Genomic DNA, 25,610 nt, shown 5'->3' on the forward strand with positions numbered 1-25,610 from the left:
GCTTTGCCTGTGGTAGATTGGATGAGTTTGTTTCCATTTAGTGTAGTATCTCGCTATGAAAAGGACATGAAACATCACCAGTGTGCTGTTTTGGGCTTTAGGGGTATCGGGCTCCGTCCCCGCCCCCGGCGCCAAAACCGCGTGTTCGGCGAGAGCACATCGAGAGCACCGGAACCGCCCGTGACGTGTTCGGTGAAAAGCCGGAACCACGAGTCCACTTCACGCCGGCCATGACTACACCGCCGACTCTCGGTAAGCAATGCAACCACTCCCATTATTGATAATGTTCATAGATCATGCAACCGCAACTCAGTTAGGTGTCTCCCATTTGGAAGAGATACAGTTGAAGATATGCGGATTTTTGCATATCTATAACTGTATCTTTTCCGAATTGTCCACATTTTTTTGGACAGCCCGAGGATGCGTAGATACGGTTAGGTTTCATGGTCCAATTCTATCTGAGACAGTCTCGGCATCACCTTCCCGTTGTTCTCCGGATACACAATCTCCCTTTCGGGACGTGTATCTGGAGAACAGCGGGGAGGTGCTGCCGAAATTTTGTCTCGGATGGTAGTGGATCATGAAAACTGATCATATCTATGCATCCTCGGGTGGGATTAGGACCTACCTTCACCTATTAGAATGTAGGGACAACATGTAGATGCATTTGATTTTTATTGTACTCACTCCAGTCTAGAGGATGGATGACCGTCATTGGATGTACACGGGCTGTCCAAGTCAGGCTACCATGACCGATGAATGGATTCGAAAGACCAATGATTTTTTGGAAGCCGCATGGAGACAGGCTGAAGGATCGAGTTTCTTGTGGTGTCCGTGCAACAGATGTGGAAATAAGAAACGGAAAACGAAGAAGGTTATGGGCCAACATCTTTGCAAGTATGGATTTACGTCGGACTATACCCAGTGGATCTTTCATGGTGAAGGCCACCGTATGAGGGACGAGGTCGTGAGGCAACGCATCGATGATTGTGATGCTGATGGTGGGGTTGGAGACATGTTACATGACTATCATGAAGCACATTTCGGTGAAGGACCGCAGGAGGAGGAGCCAGAGGCATCCGCAAAGGCGTATTTCGAGATGTTGGAGGCTACACAGAAACTACTTCACAGTCATACAAAGGTTTCTCAGCTGGACGGCATCGGACGGCTAATGGCCTTGAAGTCTCAGTTTAGCCTCAGCCGAGACGCCTTCGACAGTCTGTTGACCGTGTTTGGAAGCATGCTTCCAGAAAATCACATTCTGCCAAAGTCAATGTATCAGGCACAGAAAATTTTCGGTGCACTTAAGATGCCATATGAGCAGATACATTCTTGTCCAAATGGGTGTATCTTATTTAGGAAGGAGCATGAGAAAGATGCTTACTGTCCAAAATGTAAAGCCTCTAGGTTCCTCGAAGTGGACTCTGGTGATGGTCAGCCTAAGAAGCAGCTCACGATTCCCGTGAAAATCCTACGCTACCTTCCTTTCATTCCGAGGATCCAACGACTATTCATGACCGAGGAATCCGCGCAACAGATGACCTGGCACAAGAAAGGTGTTCGATACAACCCTGACAAGATGGTGCATCCATCTGATGGTGAGGCATGGAAGAATTTTGATAGGATTCATCGTGACAAGGCTAATGAAGCTCGTAATGTACGTATTGCGCTTGCAAAAGATGGGTTCAATCCTCATGGGATGGTGGCCGCCTCGTACTCATGCTGGCCTGTGTTTGTTATCCCTCTGAGTCTCCCACCAGGGGTCCTATTTCAACGACAGTCCATATTCGTGTCGTTGATTATTCCAGAGCACCCGGGGAATAAAATGAGTGTTTACATGGAGCCTCTGATTGATGATTTGGTCAAGGCATGGGACGAAGGGGTGTGGACCTATGACCGAGCAACAAAGACAAATTTTAGAATGTATGTTTGGTACCAATTCTCCCTGCATGACTTACCCGCGTATGGCATATTCTGCGGCTGGTGTACTCACGGGAAGTTCCCATGTCCAACATGCAAGGCAGCTCTGCAGTTCATCTGGTTGAGGAAGGGGGGTAAGTATTCGTCGTTTGACAAACATCGACAATTCCTCCCAGCTGACCATCCTTTTAGACAAGACGTTAAGAGCTTCACGAAAGGTGTAAAAGTTACAGAAATTGCACCGCCGATCATGACGGGTGCTGCGATTCATGCTCAGATAGACGCTCTCCGAGTCAACGATGGCGGTGGTTTTGTTGGGTACGGTGACGAACATGCTTGGACTCAGAAGTCTGGGCTGTGGAGGCTCCCTTATATTGATGATATTCTGCTTCCACACAACATTGATGTGATGCATACTGAAAAGAATTGGGGGGAGGCACTTTTTGGAATCGTCATGGACATTTCTGATAAGACGAAGGACAACGTAAAGGCAAGAGTGGATCTGGCAAAGTTGTGCGATAGACCAAGGTGCGAAATGAGGACTCCTGGACCCGGGAGGAAATGGAAGAAGACACAGGCCGACTTCGTCCTCACAAGGGCCCAGAAGAAAGAAGCACTAGAGTGGATCCAAAAGTTACAATTTCCCGATGGATATGCAGCGAATCTTAGGAGGGGTGTGAACTTGACTACTATGCGAATCAACGGGCTAAAGAGTCATGACTACCATATATGGATTGAGCGGCTTCTTCCGGTGATGGTTCGAGACTACTTACCTGATAATGTATGGCTCGTGCTAGCAGAGTTGAGCAATTTTTTCTATCAGCTTTGTGCTAAGGAGTTATCTCGGGCTGTTATTGCGGACATAGAAAAAATGGCTCTCGTGTTGCTCTGTAAGTTGGAGAAGATCTTTCCACCAGCCTTCTTCAATCCAATGCAGCATTTGCTTCTGCATCTTCCTTATGAGGCAAGAATGGGAGGGCCTGTGCAGTTCCGTTGGTGCTATCTAGTTGAAAGATGCCAGAAGGTTCTTTGAATGAAATGTAAGAATAAATGCAAAATTGAGGCTTCGATTGCTGAGGCATATATTTTGGAGGAGGTGTCAAACTTCACGACTAAATACTATGGTGAGAAGCTTCCCAGCATGCATAATCCTTCTCCTCGTTACAATGCTGGCGATAATGAATCGAGTCTCAGCATTTTCCGAGGGCAACTTGGAAGTGCAAGTGATGCGAGGTACAAGACCCTGAACCATGAAGAGTGGCGCCGTATCATGCTTTATTTGTTGACCAACCTTTCTGAGGTGGAGCCGTACATAGGGTAAGTTCTCATTTAACGTGTTCACGATGTTCCACGATTCAGCATCTCATTTAACATCTTCTTGCGTTTGCACGAAGCAGCATCCAACCCCTTGATCATATTTCACACAGGCAATTTCTTCGTCAATTCTGGCGTCGCTCAAGGTCTCCGACCCAAAACGAATCAGAGTCTCTTCTTAAAAATGGCGCCGGAAATTCTCAGCCCGATTTCATTTATTGGTTGCAACAAAAGGTAAACTCTGATTCACAGGATCTTTGCTGTAGCTATAGGTTCAAGTCATTTAACATTTCGAACAATATCACAAACTTTGTCCCTTTCGCTTTCAGGGGCAAACCGATTCGTCCATGAGTGCCGAGTTGAGACAAGTGGCTGATGGATTTAGCTATAAGGTTAAGTCATTTAATGTTTATGATGTGAATGGATATCGCTTTCACACAACAGGATACGAGCAAAGTCGGCCCAATCAAAAAACCACTAATACTGGAGTCTTTACACTAGGCCAAGATGGGGTCGAGTATTATGGAAGACTTGAAGAAATATACGAACTCAAGTTTCAAGGTTCCGTACCACTGACTCCCGTTATTTTCAAATGCCATTGGTTTGATCCTACATTAACCATGCGGACCCCAAATGTTGGCCTAGTCGAAATTCGTCAGGATTCAAAGTTACCAGGCGACGATGTCTACATTGTGGCTCAACATGCCGCACAAGTTTATTATCTCTCATATCCATGCCAAACTGACAAACGTCTTCAGGGTTGGGATGTTGTGTATAAGGTATCTCCACATGGCAAACTTCCTGTCCCAAACAATGAAGACTACAACAATGGCAGAGAGTTCTTTCAAGAAGAAGGACTAGAAGGGAGTTTCGAGATAGACTTAAGTGATGTGATGGGAATGGAAGTGGACAATGAAAGGATTGCTGACGAGGAAGTTGGAGACGAGATTGAAAATGCTGATGACTTAGAATTACTCGAGCGGCTGCGTTTGGGCAGAGATAGTGAAGATGACATTCCTCCTTCGAATAATGCTGATTACGTCGAGGAGCCTAATAGTGATGATGAGGATTATGATCCAGCTAATCCCGATCATGATGACTATTTCTAGTACATGTATGAACTAAATTATTTAATTCTATGTATATATATTATTTTATTTTGCTTAATTTGCTATGAACCGAATTGTTTAATTCTATGAACTGATTTTGCATATTTGTAGATATATTTATTGTTTATTTTGCATAATTTGTTAAGTACATATTGTTCATTTTTGCTGATTCGTTTACAATTATTCATTGCAGGTTATTGATTCGAAATGCCAGGTGGGGGCAAGATTGGTTTCCTGAGCACCTTGTACAGGAGTAGTGGTGGAGAGCAAGAGGCTCCTGAGGGGTCCAGTGCAGCAGGGGGGTCCAATGCCTCAGAGGGGTCCAGGAGGCGTTGGGGACGAGGGCCAGGGAGAACGAGAGGAGGTAAGACAGGTGGTGGAGGCCAGGGGACGATGAGAAGGAGCAGGAGGGAGAGGACACCTCCAGATTTGATGACGGCGGCGGCGGCAGGAGGAGGAGGAGGAGCCGAGACAGGAGGAGGAGGACTAGGAGGAGGACCTGGTGGAGGAGGAGGAGGAGGAGGAGGAGGAGGAGGAGGAGGCAGCAGGAGATACGAGGGCGGTGTGGTTGCGAGGACCGTCGCAACTGCTGCAACGGCCGATACCACTTGCGAGACGCCCGATGATTCAACTGGTACCGGACAGGTAATACTTTATGTTATGCACAATGGCATTTAATTTTCAATTCATATGTTCAAAATGACAAGACACTAATACTTTATGTTATACACTTTTACAGGTATTGGATGCGAGTGCAGGCGGGTGCCCACAAAAGGAAGCCCAACAGCATCCTGGGAACCCTATGCAGGGAGCTCTTCCCTGGGCTGGTGATGCATGCCGGGATCCTGGAGCCGGCATACACGTGGGACCACTACATCGCCGTCCCAGATGCAGAAGATCGGGAAGGGAGGTCCTTCGGCAACAAGGCGAGACGGGTGGTGGGAGAATTCTGGGTAAGTCGTCGCACTATATTGGTGAATAGTTACCATATATTTGAAACTCTTTGAATATTGACTGCAATTATCGAGTCTATATGCAGGATTTCTACAGGTGCGAGCCAGGATATGAGGTCATAGCGGCTCAGGTGGCTGACACAGCATGTCGCAAACTAGTGAAGGACATGCACTATGAGGCGCGTATTCAGGTCGTAATTACCTACTGCGCCGATGTGGAAAAAAGAAAGGTCGGCAAGGACGTAGCAAGAAATATGTTCCTCACGCGGGAACAATACTTGAGGGTAAATGACGAAATCACTACTCGTTTCTTTTGAATTTCATTTTCGGAAATGTCATCCACTTTGCTTCCATTACGTGTAGGTGCCTCCGAACTGGTGCGCCGGCAAGGGCGCATGCTGGGAAATGATGGTGGACAAGTGGCTTAGCAAGGAGTGGATTCAGTGGCACAACTTATGCCGGGAGCGCGGCTTGTTGATGCAAGGTGCGCCACACCATCAAGGCAGCCGAGGCCTTCCCGAGTACAGGGATGTTTAGGTAAGTCATTACACTTTTTGGTACTTTCAAACTCTAAATTCTGCATTCTCGCTAATCATTGTATTCTTTCGCTTTGCTTGCAGTCGGAGTCACATGAAGATCAGGAATGCAACAACTTCTAGGCATACTGTATGGCGCACAAGGGCAGGGCGACGTCCGACGTCTCCTACAACCCGGCGGATCCACCCGAGGCGTACAGCAACCTGAGCGTCCACACGCGCATCACTGAGTACACGGAGATGGGAAAGGCGCTCCATGGGGACACATGGGATCCGGCCACCCAGCCCCTTTCTGGAGAAGTCATCATGAGGGCAGGAGGAGGGAAGAAGCATAGCCGTTACTGGATCGCCAATAGCCTTGTCGACACAGCCAGTACGCCGACTCTCTCCCAGCTTCGGGCAAGGACCACCGACTCGACCCCGCCAATACGCCCACGGCCTGAGACTTCAGTGGCCAGCGTGTGTGCAATCCAAGTTATTTCTGCTCCATTTGTCGTTCGTTGCTTTTAGTTATCTTTTGTTTGCATTGTAACATTTGGGTGAAATCTTATAGGCCCGGATGGACGAAGAGACGAAGAGGCGGGAGGAGATCGAGGCGAGGCTGGAGGAGGAGCGGAGGCTAAGGCAGGAGCAAGAGCGCAGGTGGCAGGAAGAGCGGATGCAGGAGCGGCAGAGGATGGAGCAGGCGCTTCTTGCTGAGCGAGAGGCCGCGCAACAACAGATGCAGACCATGTTCTCATACCTCCAAGGCCATGGCGCGACAATCAACTATCAACCGCCGCCAACGATGCTCTAGCCTCCACCACCGCTGCCACCGCTAGGCCTTCCTTCTATCTTTCCTCCATCTGGCGCTACAAGCACTCCTATGAGTATGATATATAGATTTACTTTGCTTGCACATACATACTCAAATTTTGAGATATTTTATGTCAATATATCATGTGCTATATCTGAAAGAACATCTAGACTCACTTAGTGGTTGGTTGATTAATGACATATGCTTTAATAAGAATGATTAGAAGGTACCACAGCTGATATATACATGAGCTAAGTCAAGGATATGAAAGTTGAAAAGCGGCTATTCATTTAATATTTTATCTTTTCAAATTGAGTTTAGGAATGTCATACTATCAAGAGGGACATGAACTCTTACAATTTTCTCAAGATGTAATCCTCAATTTCTTTTTGCAGAATCAATCGATTGGGGGGTCAAATGAGCCTCCGGACGAGCATTCACAGGCACCGGCGGCGTCACAGTGGCCACCGAGCTGATTTAGAGTAGTTTATGGTATTTGTTCTACAGACTTGTACTTGTTAGACTTGTGCTTGTTTAATTTGTTGGACTTGTGCTTGTTGAACGTTACACTAATGGCATCGATGCTGGACTTGTGTTATTTATGATATTTGTGCTATTCGATGTTGGACTTGTGTTATTTATGATATTTGTGCTATGTACCGTGAGATATTTGTGCTATTATGTGATATTTGTGATGGATGTGCCGTATATATGCTATATTAAATGTCTGGAATGTATATATGCTTTATTTCTGATGGATGTGGTTATTACATAAAAAATAAAAAAAATAAAAAAAACAGCAAGCTTTGCCGAGTGTTATTACCCTGACACTCGGCAAAACAACCATTTTTCTATTTTCTGGAAAAAGGATTCGCCGAGTGCAATTACTTTGACACTCGGCGAAGTCTGAAACTTTGCCGAGTGCCGGACACGTGGCACTTGGCAAATATCCAAACTTCGCCGAGTGCCGACCTGGGAGCACTCGGCAAAGCTCGAAACTTCGCCGAGTGCTGCCAGCTTGGCACTCGGTGAAGTTTGAATCTTTGCCAAGTGCCACGCGTCTGGCACTCAGCAAAGTTTTCGACCCCGTCCTGTTCGGCTGTCTCATTCGTCCCGTTCGCCCGTTCCGTTTGCCAGTTTGCTGTTGTCCGTCCCGTTTCAACTTTTTTTTTGCCGAGTGCCCGAGAAAAGTCACTCGGCAAAGCCGACTTCGCCGGTAGAAGAAAGGTCGTGTGCGCTTCGCCGAGTGCTATACTCGGCAAAGAAGTTGCCGAGTGTTTTTCGGCCTTTGCCGAGTGTCTGTGACACTCGTTATAACAGACACTCGGCAAAGTACGCGAGTCCGGTAGTGCCCCAAACTCCCTGGTGCGACTCCTTTTCTTCTTCTTCTTGCTTCACTGATTAGAGCGTGCGTGATAACGTGTTAGAGTAGGAAGTAGAAATGGGAAACTGATGATTGATGTCTTGTGATGAACAAGTCTGTACATATATATACCACCCCAAAGGGTGGATGTCTCTCTATGAAAGGGTGCCTTTTGTATGGCTACTAACAACTGTCATTAGCAGTTGCTAATGACGTGATTAATACAATTTGCTCACTAATAATTAATTAATCCTAACAGTATCCAATACTGTCCAAATAGGTCTTATTCCAACAAATCTACACTATATATTTTAATTATATTACATTGTGATTTATTGAAATATTTGTGATTTGAATATTACAAGTTCATTGGTTGTACGTGACAATGGAAGCGATGGCTAGCTTAATAGAACAATGACTACTAACACAAGTTTGACCGAGAACCCGTTATTTTACGGGAGATAAATTTAATGAGGAAGTCCCCACTCGGAATTGAAGATAAAATTATTTTAAACATGAAAAAATTGTTTGTTAAAATTATTTTGTTGCTGTACTACTACCCAATCTATTTTATTTTTCAGAAGGTCGCTCCAGTGGAGCGCAAAAGGGAGAACGAAAGTCAGTGTTATTCTAACATGTCAAATGCAAAGATTAAAAAAGGATTACCAAGTAGAGTGAGTCTCAAAACAGATTTCCGAGCTCACAGAAGATGAATAATTTTGGTCTATGCATTTAGGATTTGCACGTATATGTTTTCGGATCGTGGTTGGTGCAATCACTACCAGAAAACAGCACATTCGTCCCTGCACGTTAGTACCAGGCGCACTTTGGTCCGATACTAAAGGTCAATTTAGTACCGGGCGATACGCACAGTGTCCTGAGAGTTGAATAGTACTGGCTGGAACCACCACCAGCGACGAGAAATAACCGTTTAGTACCGGCTGGTGACTCCAGCCGGTACTAAGTAGCACCTAGAAAATTTAATACCGGGTAGAGTCACCATCCGGTAAAAAAAAATGTTGAGTTTGTACCGGACGTAGCCTCCGCCCGGTATTAACCGATCACGCCAATAAAAATCTTCTGATCGTGGGCAGCACGCGGCCTTATCTCTTCCCTAACTTCACCTTTTTTCCCCTCATCTCTTCTCTCAATCTTTCATTGTTCTGATCCCATCTCTCCTCTCTTGCAGCAGGGAGCGGACCGGCGGCCGGCCGCGGCATGGCGCCGGCGGAGGCGCGCGGGTGCGGGTGCGACCCGGGGCCGGCGGGGGAGCCGCGCCGACGGATGCGGCCCGACCCTCATCCCTTCCCTGCTCGGACCGGCACATGGCGCCCCCCGGCCGGCTAGCCGCGGCATGGCGCCGGCGGAGGCGCGCCGGCGGGTGCGCCCCGGGGCCGGCGGCGGAGCGGACCGGCGCATGGCGCCCCCCGGCCGGCCGGTCGCGGCATGGCCCCGGCAGAGGCGCGCGGGCGGGTGCGGCCCGGGGCCGGCGGCGGAGGCTCGCGGGCAGGTGCGGCTCGGCCCCGGCGGCGGATGCGCGGCCAGGCCGCGGCGGCTCCTTGCGGTGGAGGCACGCCGGCAGGCGCGGCAGGCCGTGGCGAGCCTGCGCGGGCGGCGGCTCCCTGCAGGCGGCCGGGCGAGGGATTTTATTTTCATTTTCAGATATGTAGGTCAATAATGTTGAATCCTTTCTTAGAGAATCTGGTGTTGTATAATTTTTCTTATAATTTTAGATCTTTATCATCTTGGCTTGAATGTTGTGAAGCTTTTCTGGCTCCTCATCCCTTTCTTTTTGCTCTCAGTTTTCTTCACTGTCGCGGCTTATCATTTTTCAGATGTCTGTTCTTGTTCTGTTCATAAAGAACAGAGAAAAAGACGAGCAACAATGGTTGAAAGAAAAACAAGAGCAGAGAGAAAGGGATGAGGAGCGGGAGAAGCAATCTAATTTTTTTCGCCAAAATATCTTTAGTACCTGTCGGTGTTTTTGACCGGTACTAAATATGTCATTTAGTACCGGTCAGACCGACCGGTACTAAATGCTAGCATATTTAGTACCGATCGGATGGTACCGGGCAGGGAACCAGTACTAACTAGGGGTTCCCGCCCGGTACTAATGGTTAGTTTTCTAGCAGTGAATTTTCCACTTGACATATGAAGGATTTTCGTAGACACAGATGTAGTTTGAAACTGCGCAATCCACAATAACAAAATTAGCTTGTTGTCCACGGACTAGAAACAACTACCAATGGTGTGATTTCCCGATCCATCAACAATACCTTTTGTTGATAATTAGTAAACAATAATTGAATTACCATCGATGTTTTTTGTATTATAGGCGTGGTAGTACTTCCGAAAATAATAGTTGTGTTGATCGGATGTGTTTGACCACAGTTCAAGGGCATTAGCACTAGAAGATGATTTAGTAGTATTATCAGTTATTGGTGTTTGTTTAAAATATGTTTATTTAAGAATTATATATGCTATATCATCAGCACTTGTGGTTTTTTATTGAAGATATTACAATTGGCATAAGTACGAACCCTATACTGCATGCTGTCACTAAATTTGCGGTTGTCACTACAGTTGAGGAGCTAAAGAAGTTCTATGCTGTACAATTCTCATATTCTGAAGTTATAAGTTTGCACATGCTCATATTCTTAAGAGCACATGCTCATATTCTTAAGATCATAAGTCTGCACTGGAATATATGTATGAGTATACCAGAAATGTCTGAAGTTTTCCAAAAATAAGAACTTCAGAATGTTCGTGTGAATCTGTCATTTAGTTTAAATTGGAGTGGATTGCTACAACATTAATAAAAAGATTAACTTTTAAATGTCATTTGATGTAATCAAATTATTTTTGACAACACGTGCATGTGGCACGTGCATCTCTACTAATATAAATAAAGAAATCTACTAAGAGCATCTCCAATAGCCTCTGTGGCTAAATAAAAATAGCAAAATTGTGGTAAAAATAGAATCCAATAGCCTCTCCAAAATACTCTTCTCGCTATCCAGCTCCCTCTGCTAGCTTTCTTCACCCGAGCGGGTGCGGATCGCCATCCGTCTCCTGAAGGCATTCCCCTCTTCGTCCTCATCCACCCTGGCCGCTGTTTCTTCTCCGCATCCGCATCCGCATCCACGTCCACAACCTAGCCCCAGCTCCTCCACGCCGTCAAAGCCCAACCCGGACGCCCCATCCGCGTCGTGTTGCCCGAGGAGATGCGACACCAGAAGATAAGGGCCCCACGGTGGATTGAGCTTGACATGCTATGCCGCTTCGTGCAGGATCTCAACAGCTCGCTCGCGCTCCTCGGAGGAGCGCACCTCACGCGGATCACCTACGGTGCCTCTCCCCTCAAGGTAGGAGGGGGAGGAGGTGGGAAAATGAAGAAGATAAGAAAGAAGTATGATACATTGGGTCCACTAACACTGTAACATATGGAGAGTCCAGTTTTAGAGAGTCTGTTGGTTTACCCCTTAGTTAGAAATCTTTTATCTTTAATCTCTAAATTTAGCTAGGATTATTGCTAGTTTCTTGGAGTAGCTTTAGCGTCAGTCTGGAATAGAAGGCAGTGCAAAAATTGATATGGGTATTGCATCGTTACACCGCCAATTGTATGACTGACCAAACATCATTTTCTCTCTTTTCTCCACTCACATCTTCTTTCTTTATTCAGAGCACTGGATGCCTAAATAAGTCTTAGATTTTTTAAGGTGCTAATCTATCACTTGCCTTTCAATGTATTGCAACAGAAAATCTTTTTCTCTCTTGTATCTAGTGTCATCTTAGCAAGTGTAAAAAAAAAAGTGTCATCTTAGCACACACATTCTATGTGGGTCTTTTATTTCGCCGGTGGCACAAACAACGTCCGGTGCCCACTTGCGTGTGTAAAGGCACCGTGCCTCCCAATTTGCAGCAATTCACCGTTGAGGCAGGAACAAAGCGAACGCGCGACTTCCTTTCCTCCCCGACTCCGCCCGTGATCCCAACCGAACAAAGTAGACCCACGCGTCCGGCCGTCCGGGCGCCGCCATGGCCGCGTGGCGCCTCCGCCGTGCAGGCGCCGCCCTCGCCGCATCCTCCGCCGTCGCCGTGGCCCTCGCCGCCTCCTCTGCGTCCGCCTCCGACCCCTCCGCCGCGGCCCTCGACGCCGCGCGGCAGCGCGTGGCGCAGCCGGGGGCCGCGCCGCCCCCTCGCGACGCGCAGCGCGCGGCGCTGGCTGGGTCCACGCCCGCGGAGCCCCTCGACGTGCTCGTCGTCGGCGGCGGAGCCACTGGATGCGGCGCAGCGCTCGATGCCGCCACCCGTGGGCTTCGGGTTGGCCTCGTGGAGCGCGAGGACTTCTCCTCCGGGACTTCCTCCCGATCCACGAAACTCATCCACGGCGGTGCGTGGCCTTCTCCGAACCTAATAACCCCCACCGAGAAGATTTCTTTTGCTAGTAAATCTGTCCGTTTTTTACTTTTATCAAATTCTCTCCCCCAAATTGGACTCCCATCGAATCCTTTGTTATAGCTCCTGGGATAGTGGTCTGACGAAGCGTGAAAGATCAAAATTTTTGTAGCACTTAGGTGAACTGCTATGGCTATTGATGTTTGATGTATCAGGGTCGATTGTCTTCATGTCTTGTGCATCATCATAACCAACACATAGCTTTGGCTACGTTAGCGAGTGAAACTGTCCTTTTTTTTTTCTTTCACTTGAGGAAAGATTTGTTCTAGGATGGCATTACACTTCTTGACTTTAGCGGAATTCATGCTCTTCGCATGCCTTTTCTTAGCTATGTCTGTGAGCAATGCAAACTTATTTCTAATATTATGCCAATCTAATAATCTATGTTGCAATATTAACAAAGCCTGACTTATGTGTAAACATGATGTGAAAACACTTGCTGTTCAATACATACATTTAAAATATGACGCTAGGCTTGTATCCTAACATTCCCTAAGTGTTTTTATTTTACTTGTACATAAGGGAATAATTCAGATGAAAACTCACTCATTTTTAAAAAAAATGGTTTTTTAGTTTGAGTTGCAAATCAACACAAAAGATCCCCAAAAAGGTCGAGTATGTAGTCTAGGGTATCGAATTATGCTCAAGGATAAATTCAAAATGGGCTAGGAGAACAGAAAAGATAAACTGACTGTAAGCACTAACTTCGAATCTTGACATTGCATTTTATAAGAATGTTCCCTAAAGTTCTTATTACATAAATTTTTGGGTATCTTTCATGTTAAGTTTGTTATCAAACCAAGAGCTTTTCCAAGGTTCAAAAAACACTCGATATCTCGAGTCAGCTATGACTGAATTTCGGATAACTGTGGCCAAATGAAATTGAAATATAAGGTGTATCTTCTTCCTGTTATTGTGAAAATGTCTTGCTCTTGTTTTTTCTCTTACTGATGCAATGAATTCATTTTGCTTTCTGCTGTAGTACCATCATATGCATAAAGACGGCAAGCTTGAAACAAATGCAATGGACATACATATTATAAAGATTGGGGGGCTATTTGGTGATTTGAAAAAAAATACATTTTTTGTGCAAAAGAAAGACTTAATTACTAAACAAGAAATACCTGCAGAAAATTTATCATACCTCTTCAGTTATTGAAAATTTAAATTTTCATTGTCCATCACTATATTGACTTCATTTGTACAGGTGTGCGTTACTTGGAGAAAGCAGTGTTCAATCTTGATTATGGGCAGCTCAAACTTGTTTTCCACGCACTTAAGGAACGCAAGCAGGTTATTGAGAATGCTCCCCATTTGTGCCATGCTTTGCCATGCATGACTCCTTGCTTTAACTGGTTTGAGGTAGTATACTACTGGTTTGGTTTGAAGTTCTATGATCTAGTTGCTGGAAGAAGGCTACTACATTTGTCACGATATTATTCTGTAGATGAATCTGTTGAACTTTTCCCAACCCTTGCAAAAAATGGCCATGACCGTAGCCTAAGAGGAACAGTAGTATACTATGATGGTCAAATGAATGATTCTCGGCTGAATGTGGGGTTGGTATGCACGGCTGCAGTTGTTGGTGCAGCTGTTCTCAATTATGCTGAAGTGGTCTCCCTCATTAAGGATGAATCTGGAGAGAGAATTATTGGTGCGCGCATTCGTGACACACTATCAGGTAGAATAAAGTATGTCCTTTCTCTACCCAGCTATGTAAAGTAACCATCTCAGAGTGTGGATCAAGTTATCTTCTTTTCTTTGATAATTCTGTGTAACTTTCCTCCATATGTTGACTTATTAATGCTAACAAAGTATTTCTACTTTCAAATGCCACTCTATGCATTACTTCTGTTTGCTTTAGAAATGTGAAGAAAGTGATTTAAAAAATAATTACAGTAGTTTTGTCATGTGGGGCTGCCAGTATCAGCGCCGACCCCGCATGCGCAGCACCGGCAGCCCAACAGAACAGGCGCCGGCAACAGCCAGTGGCTAGAATTAGGGGATTTGATTCAGTTTGTTTCCTAATTAGCAGGGGTCTGTGCGCCTATGTCTATTTGTACTCGAACACTTGGAGAGTCAATCAAGAATTATCAGCCCTAATCCTCCCTCCTTTCTCCTAATCTCTCCCCTTCACCATTGGGCAGCCGGGCAAAAACCCCGACGCCATTACCCGCCGTGGCTACGAACTCCGTAGTCGAGGTCCCGCTGTCTTGGGCATCGATGCCCTTGACAAGTTTCTAGTTTGAAGTTCTACTTTGCTTTTCTTTTGGTACACCAATAACTTGCATAAACTTACGTGTGCATAAGCCATAAACTTACGTTGGAACCTACATCATGTGAACTTTATTGTGATCTTCTAGAAAATCTTTGAAAGCATATAAGATAGGGAAGTGATCAGATGTACAGTTTTTTTAAGACAACAACTGATGTGTTTGTAGATGATGAATATCTTGAATGCTCCTGGCGTCCTGCAGTTTTTGTTTGTGTTCTGAAGGTGATATGGAGTAGGTATTTGTGTTAATTCACTCAGAGTTCTGAGCTCTGGGTCGATGCATTTACTTTTAACAACAAAATTTAGAGTAAAAAGTGTCTGGCCTAAGTGGTTACTGAATTTGTTGTCCTCGGCACTCACACAGACACACAGAATTCTTAGCTCTCGCTGGTTTGGTTGTTTAAAAGTGGTGCGTGGCACGTTGTATAACTTTTTTTGTTAGCGTTGTGGGGTGTGTGTGAGTGCATTTGGGTCAGGACTTTACTCCTGCACTTTGTACTCTATTTCCTCCTGACCTTTTTACTCTATTTTTCTTCTCCTTATTGAAATGAAATGCAGCTCTCCTGCATGGTTCCAGAAAAATATGGATTACTGAATATTGTATTCACATAGCACTTCTGTGTTTTTTGTTTATCTTGTAGAGTTTCACTTGGAGGGTTATATAATGACAAGTTTACTATCTACCTTCAATTGTTTTCGGAATAATTAGTTGATCATATGATTTCTGAAACTGAAAATTATGTATTCAGTTACTACAATATATTGTTCTGATCTCTCAATAAATACTTGCGTCTTGATATGGCTTTATGAACTTCCTTGAAGTAGTTTTCAAGTGTTGTACTTTTCTTTTGAAATGAGCTATGGCTTTACTTAATTTTTTTTTCTTGATGTTGGCAATATTAAGCTCTAAGAGAAATTTGAAACACGGGATCACTATTCACTTTCTATCTTGAGGAATTATTTTTGATAGAATTTTGAAACTGTAGACAATAATCAACCTCCCTCTGGGAAATGAAAACTTTTTGATGAATGTCGATCCGCTTGTTAATCTTGTTCTTCTGCTTATCTTTGTTACAGGCTTTTCGATGCTGGCCTTTCAAGACCTATTAGTCTAATTTACTAATTACTATTCAGTTCATTGTTTTGAGCCTGAAGTCAGCATGCTTAAGTTATTGCAGGTTCCTAATTCTAATAACAATATAATGTGTTCTGAGAACTTACGATCCTGATATTTTTTTTCTCAAAAAGATCAATTTTCCTTAAAGCATGTATGGATGAGTTAATTTTATTTCTATAAACTATGCTGTTCTCATTTAGATTGAAGATCATTCTGGAATATGCTAGCAATGGTCATTTAGATCTGCTACTGACTCTTCGCAGTTTGCATAGTACTCATGCAGTACTGCTTTACTAGTGAAACAAATGTTAAAAGAGTTCTATGTGGGACTAAAACTCTTAGGTTTTGTTGTACTCTCTTAATTTCATATTACTTCTGCAGATGATGTGGCTGCCAGGTCACTCAAAGCCACCAAAAAGAAAAGGCAAAAGAAAACGAAACATTCTAGGACATCATTTGAACTTTTTTGAGAGTTGGATCTGGTTTTGAAGATGGGAAAGGAAAATTAAAACAAGGGAAAAGTTAGAAATGTACCTTTTTATTTTTATTATAGCAATATGTCAATAGCACCTTCTGTGGAATTGTGGATTGCCAATTTACTGTTACCAGCATTTTGATTGTCTACCATTCTTCTTTGTTGGTTGCCACATGTTCAGCACGTATTGTGCGAAATTGATTGTGTCTTTCGTTTGGTGCTTTTATGATACAACATTACCATCTAGGTTATTTTTGCTTATGTAACTAGGATATTGTCCTTATGTTCTCACCTAATTCTTGCAATTATGTGTCAGGTAAGGAGTTTGAAACCTTTGCAAAGGTGGTAATTAACGCAGCAGGACCGTTCTGTGACTCTGTGAGGAAGATGGCTAACAATGATGTAGTGCCCATGATCTGTCCAAGCAGTGGTGTGCACATTGTACTTCCTGATTACTATTCCCCCGAAGGGATGGGGCTAATTGTTCCTAAAACCAAGGATGGTAGAGTTGTATTCATGTTGCCATGGTTGGGAAGGACCGTTGCGGGAACAACTGATTCTAGCACAGCAATAACAATGCTTCCTGAACCACATGAGGATGAAATACAGTTCATATTGGATGCAATCTCTGACTATCTTAATGTTCAGGTGTGCTTGCATAGATGCTAACCTTTTCTTAAATTCATTTACATAATACTAAGCACTGATATAAAGTTCTTCTGAGACTCTTTGGAAGGTATTATTTCACATTTTTTAATATTGTAATTGGTTGCAAAACATGAGATGGTGGAACAACATTTTAATAGCTATTTAAACACACGTTTCACTTCTACGCTCTGTCAAGCCAAACGCTTCTCTTAGTATGTTAAGTTTATTGCATGAAATGTGAGTATTATGAGGATGCATGATTATGTCAGATATGTTGTACATTGCTCTGACTTCCCATGTTAGATTACTAAAGAGTGCTTCTGTCTAATGCTTCTTGTAGGCTATTTCATTTGATAATCTGTAATTGTGAAATCCTACATTCTGTGTCATCGTTCCCAGCAACTTGATATTCTGTTAAATGAAGGATTTTTTAGAGGAAACAAGCATCTATTATGTTGAGAAAAACATTGATAGAAAGTGATAGATCAAGAACTAATGTTGCTAATGCCTATCCATGTATGTTGGAATGGCCACACACCCTATTAGGGGGGGGGGGGTACCTTTCATATATATAGCCGATATGGCTTGATATACAAGTAAGAGTCTACAAGACTTGAGTGCAATACAAGTCAGCCATACATATATTTAATACCCTCCCGTAGTCGAAGCGGGAGGATCCCGAACGCAAAGACTGGACCTAAAATCAGTGAACAACTGTACAGATAGGCCTTTCATCATGATGTCCGCGAACTGCTGAGTGGACGGGACATGGAGCACCCGAACCTGCCCCAGAGCAACCTTGTCGCGAATGAAGTGGATATCAATCTCTATATGCTTCGTGCGGCGATGGTGAACTAGATTGGCCGTCATGTATACAGCACTGACGTTGCCACAGTAGACGATCATCGCCGAAGACAGGCACATGATGCTCCTGAAGCAACTGACGGAGCCAGCAAGTCTCAGCCGCAGTATGTGCGATAGCACGATACTTAGCCTCTGCGATGGAATGAGAGACCGTGATCTGGCGTTTGGAAGACCAAGACACCAGATTGTCGCTGAGTAAGACACAATAATCGGAGGGAGATGTGGCCTAAATGGATCTGATTTCATTCCCCTAAAGCCCAAAGGGCAGTCTTGATACCTATATAGACTCCAAGACGGCTACTTGACTCTTAAGACACCTTAATATACTTTTAACACCAAAGTGGCCACATGAGGCTAGAAAATCCTCCGTGTGATCCCATCGATGGTCGAGATCACCCTCAGGGGGCTATACCTAGCCCTATCTAGTATAATAGATAGATACATGGATGCACATTTGTGAGACTTATCTAACATTCTCCCCCTAAGTCTCACACAGTGGTCCCAATCCGGATCATCCCAATCCTGGACCGCAGCTCCTGAAACTTCACTCTCCCAAAATATTTGGTGAGGAAGTCAGCAAGCTGGTCCTGTGTGCTGATGTAGTTGGCCTTGACGCTCCCATCCTCCAATCAGCCCCTTATGAAGTGATACTTCACCCTAATGTGCTTGCTGCGCTCATGGAAGATAAGGTTCTTCGCCAGGGCCAAAGCGGACTTGTTGTCCACCTGGAGCTCACTGCTTCCGCATCTCTGCCAAGGAGATCACCAAGTAATTGAGCAAGCCAGATCACCTGCGTGGAAGCGGAAGTAGCGGCAATGTACTCTGCCTCACAGCTGGACAGAGCTACCACTTCTTGCTTGACCGACTGCCAGCTGACAAGACACTTGCTAAGGAAGATCATCGTCCTGCTCGTACTCCTACTCGTGGTGATGTCGCCGGTATGGTTGCTGTCACGGTAGGCGATGAAGTGTGCCGCGCCAGGACACCTCGGGTAGTGCAGACCGTAGTCAAGGGTGCCCGCAACGTAGCGGATGATCCTCTTTACGGCTTGTAGGTGCTCCGTCGTCAGTCGCTGCATGAACCGATTGATGTAGCTGATGGCGAACGCCAAGTCCGGCCGCATGTGGGTGAGGTAGCGAAGTCTCCCCGCAAGGCGTCGGTACTCCGTGGCGTCGACCTCCTCCGCGGTGCTGTCGCGGCTTAGCTTCAGCCTCTCCTCCATCGGAGTGAGAGGGGTTGCGTTCAGTGAGCCCACCTAGCTCAACGATGCGCTTGGCGTAGGCAGTCTGACGGAGACTGATGCTAGTGTCATCCTGGTACACCTCGATCCCTAAGTAGAAGGAGAGGAGCCCCAAGTCGCTCATCTGGAAGGCGGCTTTCATCTCCTCTTTGAATGCCTCCACCTCGTCGTGCTTGGCGCCGGTGATCACCAAGTCATCGACGTAGACGCCCACCAGTAGGGCATAGCCGTCCTTGCCCCCCCCCCCCCCCAGACGGCCGCTTCATGCGGGCTTTGCACGAACCCATGGTCTTCAGGGTAGCGTCCAGCTTGGCATTCCAAGCTCGGGGTGCCTGCCGCAGGCCATAGAGGGCCTTGCTCAAGCGAAGAACCTTACCCTCCTTGCTGGGGATGACGAATCCCGACGGCTTGTGGACGTAGACCTCCTTCAAGTTGCCAATGAGAAAGGCAGACTTGGCGTCCATGTGGTGGATGCGCCAGCCCTCCTGGGCTGCCAGTGCGAGGATGAGGCGCACGAACTCCATCAGTGCGGCAGGCGCGAAGGCATCGTCAAAGTCAACATCCTCCTGCTGCACGAACCCGCGTGCACCTAGTCGGGCCTTGTGCTTGACGACCGCACCGGCTTCGTCTTTCTTTAGTTTAAACACCCATTTGAGGGTGATCGCGCGGTGACCGGCTAGGAGATCAGCCAGCTACCAAGTCCGGTTCCTCTCGGCGATGTCCATCTCCAGCTGCATCGCGGCACGCCAGGTTGCGTGTTCCTCTGCCTCAGCGAAGGAGCGTGGCTCGCCGTCGTCATGCATCAGGTGTAGCTCCGCTGCCAAGTCGTGCAGTACAAGTCCAGGCACCGACAACTCGCCAAGGATGTCCTCCACGGTGCGATACCGCAGAGGCTCACCCTCGTGGTACGCATCGATGTGGTCCTCAGCGTTGGAGAGCGGCATGGCAAACTCCACCGAGCGGTGCTCATCGCGGACTGGAGCTGGCGGTGCTGAGCTTGGAGGAGTGGATGTCGGCGTAGGTGTACGGGGCGCCGGTGTAGACGTATGGGGCGCTGGCGTAGGCGTGCATGGCCGGCGGCATCGGCGAAGGACTCGCGGGAGCTGGTGGCGATCCCGGAGCTGGGGTAGACATGCTCGGTGACGGAGAGCTCAGCTTCCTCAAAGTGGGCATACTCGACGACAAAATCGCTGTTCGTCGAAGTTGAGCCGTCGTCCACTGCATTGTCCCACGCCCAACCCCGACCCTCGCCGAACACCACATCGTGTGCGATGCGCACACGCTATGTCACAGGGTCGAGGATGCAGTAGGCCTTCATGCCGTCTGCGTAGCCGATGAAGACCCCTAGTGCGCTCCTATCGTTGAGCTTGCCGACGTGGCCAAGCTCCTCGACGAACGCGACGCAGCGGAAGATGTGGAGGTGGCTGACCGTAGGCTTGCGGTCGTGCCACACCTCATATAGTGTCTTGCCATCGAGTGCCTCGATAGGCGAGCGGTTGAGCAGGTGAACGGCAGTCATCACTGCCTCACCCCAGTAGATGGTCGGCATCCCCCTCTGCTTGAGGAGGGCACGCGCCATGGCCACCACCGTCTGGTTGCTACGCTCGACGACACTGTCTGCTGTGGAGTGTACGGTGCGGAGTAGTGGCGCTAGATCCCGTAGTCGGCGTAGTACGCTGCGAACTCAGCCGCCATGAACTCGCCGCCATTGTTCATGCACAGCACACGGAGCTTGCGGCCACACTCCTCCGTAGCGGCTTGATGGTGCTTGATGGCTGCCGAAGCAGCTGCCTTGGTGTCGAGGAGGATCGCCCACATGTAGCGGGAGACGTCGTCGACGAGGATGAGGAAGTAGCGCCGGCCTCCAGGAGTAGCCAGTGTGATGGGACCGCATAGGTCGCCATGCACTAGCTCCAGCTTCTCCTTGGCGTGGTAGGTCGCCGGGAAGGGCAGCCGCCATTGCTTCGCCAGCACAGGTGTAGCAGAACTGCTCGACGTGGTCGATGAACAAGGTGTCCAGCTCCAGCACCAGTTCAGGTTGATGATGCAATTCAGGTCGTTCAGATAAGTTAGCTTGTTAGGTTCATTAGGCAAGGTAAGGCAATTAGTTAAGATTTGGTTGTTTCAAGAGTCGGATAGATAGCCGGTTGGTTGTTTCTAAAGGCTGTGTAATTGGAACATCAAGCAATATACCAATCTAGTACCTCCTTGCTATCTTCTATCTAGTGTGAGAGCAGGCGAGGCAGTGACCTCGTTCCTCGATCATCCTTTGGTGGTTGGGCTGAAACCCTGGACATCACATACATGGTCTCAATCTTCTTTTATATTGAATGCTCTACTTTTGACATCCATTTTAAGTGTGCCAATGCACATCCTGCGTATATTTTGTAGTTTTATATTTCCATTATTTTGTGATGCTGTTACTAGAGTCATATTTTCCGACACAAAAAAAAAGAGGAATGGAGAAAATATTGATTGTTGAAATATAACTTTGATGTCTTAATTAGGTAAGGCGTTCAGACGTTCTTTCTGCCTGGAGTGGTATACGTCCTTTGGCCATGGATCCATCTGCAAAGAATACTGAAAGTATTTCTCGTGATCATGTTGTATTTGAAGACTACCCAGGGCTAATAACAATTACTGGTGGAAAATGGACAACATATAGAAGGTATGGCCTACCTAATTGCGACTATAATTTGTTGGTAGAATTGATAGGATCGAACTGGTTTGACCTGTTTCGATTTCAGCATTGCCAATCATGCCCCTTTTTATTTGTACAAGAAAAATAATAGGTGTAGAATATGATGGACTGCAATGTCATATGCATATTGATGTTTGAAAACTATTAGAGCTTGATCGTACGACACCTGCAAAGCAGAGATGCGACCATTCGTGTTTTTCCAAAAATAAATGACCATCTTGCTATCGTATACGTAGCGAGCAGTTTCTAGCTTAGTCTACGCCACTTCCATTGTCCCTAGCCAAGCTCTGCCCAGCTTGCATTGTGCCTCCACTGCTGCGTTCACCTACATTTTGCCACAAATTCCTCAACTGAATATAGCTACATAATAAATTGCACTATTTGTTGCCCCGACCTGCTCTACCGCCTCAGCTGAGGCAGGATATGCATCCTCAATAAAAATGAAGAGGGTGACTGAGGGCTTTACCAACCTACGCTCATGGCAGCTGGAAAAGTAGAAATAGTGGGAAGATAAAGAAAGATCTAGCTAGCATGGAGTAGCTTAATACAAAATTTTTGCTGAGGATTAGTTTGTTCCCTGCTTTTGTTTTGGGTTAGAAGTTTCTTAGAGTTGTAAAAGAGAATGATAAAATGTGAGTGAACTACTGCAGCCACCACCATAAACTAACTTTTTGAAATAGTGCAGTATATATAATATGTTATAGTTGTCATGTACTTTATTTTAGTTTGACTGCTAATGTCACTTAAGAGCAAACCATTGAGTTATTTTTTGCTATTACGATATATTGTCGGACACTTTGCGGTCAACATTTCACCTCATGTACATGTGATCTGACTGTGTGAGTGCATGAGCATGCTATTCGCTCTATCTATTGATGCCCCATTGTTGAGTGCTAATAAGTTTGTTCATTCAGTATGGCTGAAGATGCTGTAAATGCAGCAGTAAGATCTGGTAATTTGAAACCAGCTAATAGTTGTGTGACCGATAATTTGCAAATTGTTGGTGGATATGGATGGGATCCAGCTTCTTTTACTGTGCTTGCTCAGAACTATAAGAGAATGAAAAAGACATATGGTGGCAAAGTTATTCCAGGTGCAATGGACAGTGCTGTATCAAAGCACTTGTCACATGCATATGGAACTTTGGCTGAACAAGTGGCTTCTATTGCCCAGGTGTGTTCACCCGACTCCATAGCGATAATTATGTGAACTCTGTTCTAGTAGGATGGAAAAGAAAAATAAAAATGTTGCTCCAATTTATCTCTTCATCTATATTGGGGTAGTAACGTAAGCTTACTGGAAAGCACAATTTTGATAGTAATAATGATCCACTGCAGTTTTTTTTGTGGGTTCTTTTGAAACTGAAAACTTATTTTCTTCACTGAGTTAATAATGGATTATTTTATACTTCAATTAACGATTAAAGAAACCATGAATTTTGTAATATTTTGATTTTTTTTGAGGATGTAATAATGTTGCCACATTTAGTTTCAGTTTTGGTCTTTTTGACAAAAAGTTCATGACAAAAGTGAACAATAATGTTTGTAATAGGATGAGAACCCTTGTTGAACCATGTCCATATCTGTTGCCAAATTTGAACAATAGTGTTTATAATAGGATGAGAACCCTTGTTGAACCGTTTCCAAATCGGTTGCCAAATTTACAGATTATGGTATATGTGTTTAGTACTGAGATGACACTAGTTTTAGAGTTAGTTGTTCCATTTCTTTTTTGCATAGATCTGCATACATGTTGGTGTGAAAATGTCACATGTGACGAGGCACCCTTCAGATTTGCACAAGAGGTGTGCTTTCTGGTCATCATTTGTTCAGTCTCCTTTCTTTTCTCACTTTTATGTTATTGAAACCTTGCAAGATCCTTATTATAATTTATAAGCATTCTGATATCTTAAAAGGGTTTCCACTAAACCATTGTAGTCTGGCCATGTGCATCCCATAGAAAGTTGGATCATTAACCTAAATGCTGTTTCCCATGAATGTGTGCATGCCAACAATTTCTAAAACCAATTTCCATATTTCAATAAACTGTATCAATGATGTACAACATGAATAATGCTAGGTTCCTTTTGACATGAGTGGCCAATGATTCCCCCTGTATTGTTCCTGGGTGACTTGGGAGTTGCTTAGACCTGGCTGTTGCGAACTAGCCAACATGAATAATTTCATTCCTGTTATTTTTGTAAATTATCCATGATGAATTAACTGTGGTGCATTCATGATAGGTTGATGGTTTGAAGTGAAGTGTGGCTATTGTGTGACAATACTCGCATGTGGCTATTGTCCCATTAAATGTCTGACCAATCTGGTGAAACAGAAATTTATGGTTAATTTGTTTTCTTCATTTTTGACTTTGTTAATATTTTTAGAACGAAGGCTTGGGAAAGCGGCTTGCTCATGGATACCCATTTTTGGAAGCTGAAGTAGCATACTGTGCTCGTCATGAATACTGTGAATCTGCTGTGGACTTTGTTGCAAGGAGATGCCGGCTAGCTTTCCTTGACACAGATGCTGCCGGTAGAGCTTTGCCCCGGATCGTTGATATTTTAGCTTCTGAGCACAAGTGGGATAAGGCAAGGAAGAAGGTTGAACTGCAAAAGGGTCGAGAGTTCTTGGAAACATTCAAATCATCCAAGAATGCTCAATTCAGCGATGGGAAACATAATGGTAAGACATGATTCGTTAATGTGCTCCTCTTCTCCGTATCCAATTTATGTTTAATTTTATCTCATATGCAGGACGATGACCAAAAATAATTCTGTGAATAAGCGTGAATCATATAATCGCATAAGTTTACTTGAACAAACAGGCTTCGATACAATATTGAGCCGTGAATGTTGCAAGGTTCACTTTCCTCATTTGCATGCGTTTTTTTTGAATTGGACGTGCTGATTTACAGCAAAATAAGATGTGGCCACAGAACTACAATTGTATTTACCGCTGCACATTAGTCGATTTTAAAATAAGCTGGAATGAGCAATCAAAAATTTCTTGCTTCTCTACCACGGATTTTCACTTGTTTATAGTATAGTATCATCATGCCCCTTATTCCCTGGGCAGACTTGCGTTCATTCAATTTAGTTGGAAAGACTTATTCCCTGGGCAGACTTGCGTTCATTCAATTTAGTTGGAAAGAAATATGCCAGACTGACAACAATAGCATATGGGCCATTTCCTCTCGTCAGTACAAGAGTCAATTCTTCGTATGCCATTAGAATTTAGTTTTCCCTTGTGTGCCACTGAAAATGTAAGAGTTTCCTTATGTGCCACGAAGACTTCAAATTTTCAATCCTTTCATCACCGTTAAATTCCGAAAATAATTATCATGTTACAGCGTTTGCTTTAGTCATACTTGACAACATGGACTGGACTGGTGAAAGCCTTCGTTTTTACCCTTCCCTGGACTGACAACATGAGCAACATGAGCCCACCAACAAAAAACTCAAAAGCCTCGAACCCAGTTACTGACATCACAATTTTTTGTGTATATGATATTGTCGGGTGCCACAATTAGGGACACCCTAATTGGAGTGCTAAAACCACTTTCGAAAACACAAACACATGTTAAGGCAACTGGGCCCACAAAGGCCCCCGGCCTCCTTCCAAATCTGGAAGAGAGGGAAGGACTCAAAGAAGCCCAGCATGTGGCCCATTCGCACCCCTCTCAGGCTCGCCGAACAATCTCCGCCCCGCTCGAGGGTAGCGAATCTACCCTCGGGCGGGTCACTCATCTCCGCCTCGCTCGAGGGCTCCCCTCGGACCCTCGACCGCGCAATCGCATTTCCGCCTCGCTCGAGGACAGCGGACCTGCCCTCGAGCGGGTG

General features: G+C 45.4%; 1 protein-coding gene across 3 annotated transcripts; it reads left to right on the forward strand.

Annotated features, from left to right (window-relative positions):
* The first annotated feature begins 11,951 nt into the window (after positions 1–11,951).
* On the forward strand, positions 11,952–24,788 carry LOC120681595 (glycerol-3-phosphate dehydrogenase SDP6, mitochondrial). Of its 3 annotated transcripts, XM_039963141.1 has the most exons (7): positions 12,019–12,384; positions 13,657–14,130; positions 16,633–16,964; positions 21,576–21,736; positions 22,684–22,942; positions 24,156–24,453; positions 24,525–24,788. In XM_039963141.1, exons 1-7 carry the CDS (start codon positions 12,030–12,032, stop codon positions 24,530–24,532), a joined length of 1,887 nt encoding a protein of 628 aa, XP_039819075.1. In that variant the 5' UTR covers positions 12,019–12,029; the 3' UTR covers positions 24,533–24,788. The 3 variants fall into 3 exon arrangements, with proteins under 3 accessions (XP_039819074.1, XP_039819076.1, XP_039819075.1); XM_039963140.1 differs by lacking the exon at positions 24,525–24,788 and having other exon boundaries at positions 11,952–12,384; positions 24,156–24,464; XM_039963142.1 differs by lacking the exon at positions 13,657–14,130 and having other exon boundaries at positions 11,954–12,384; positions 24,525–24,786.
* Positions 24,789–25,610: the final 822 nt, after the last annotated feature.

This window comes from Panicum virgatum, chromosome 7N (assembly GCF_016808335.1).
Source record: "Panicum virgatum strain AP13 chromosome 7N, P.virgatum_v5, whole genome shotgun sequence".
NCBI lineage: Eukaryota > Viridiplantae > Streptophyta > Magnoliopsida > Poales > Poaceae > Panicum > Panicum virgatum.

Excerpts from the sequence above, each read along its gene's own strand:
- LOC120681595 (XM_039963140.1), top strand. The coding sequence starts at position 12,030 with ATGGCCGCGTGGCGCCTCCGCCGTGCAGGCGCCGCCCTCGCCGCATCC. Across the intron at positions 14,131-16,632 it reads CATTCGTGACACACTATCAG|GTAAGGAGTTTGAAACCTTT; the intron begins GTAGAATAAAGT and ends ATTATGTGTCAG. Across the intron at positions 21,737-22,683 it reads AAATGGACAACATATAGAAG|TATGGCTGAAGATGCTGTAA; the intron begins GTATGGCCTACC and ends TTGTTCATTCAG.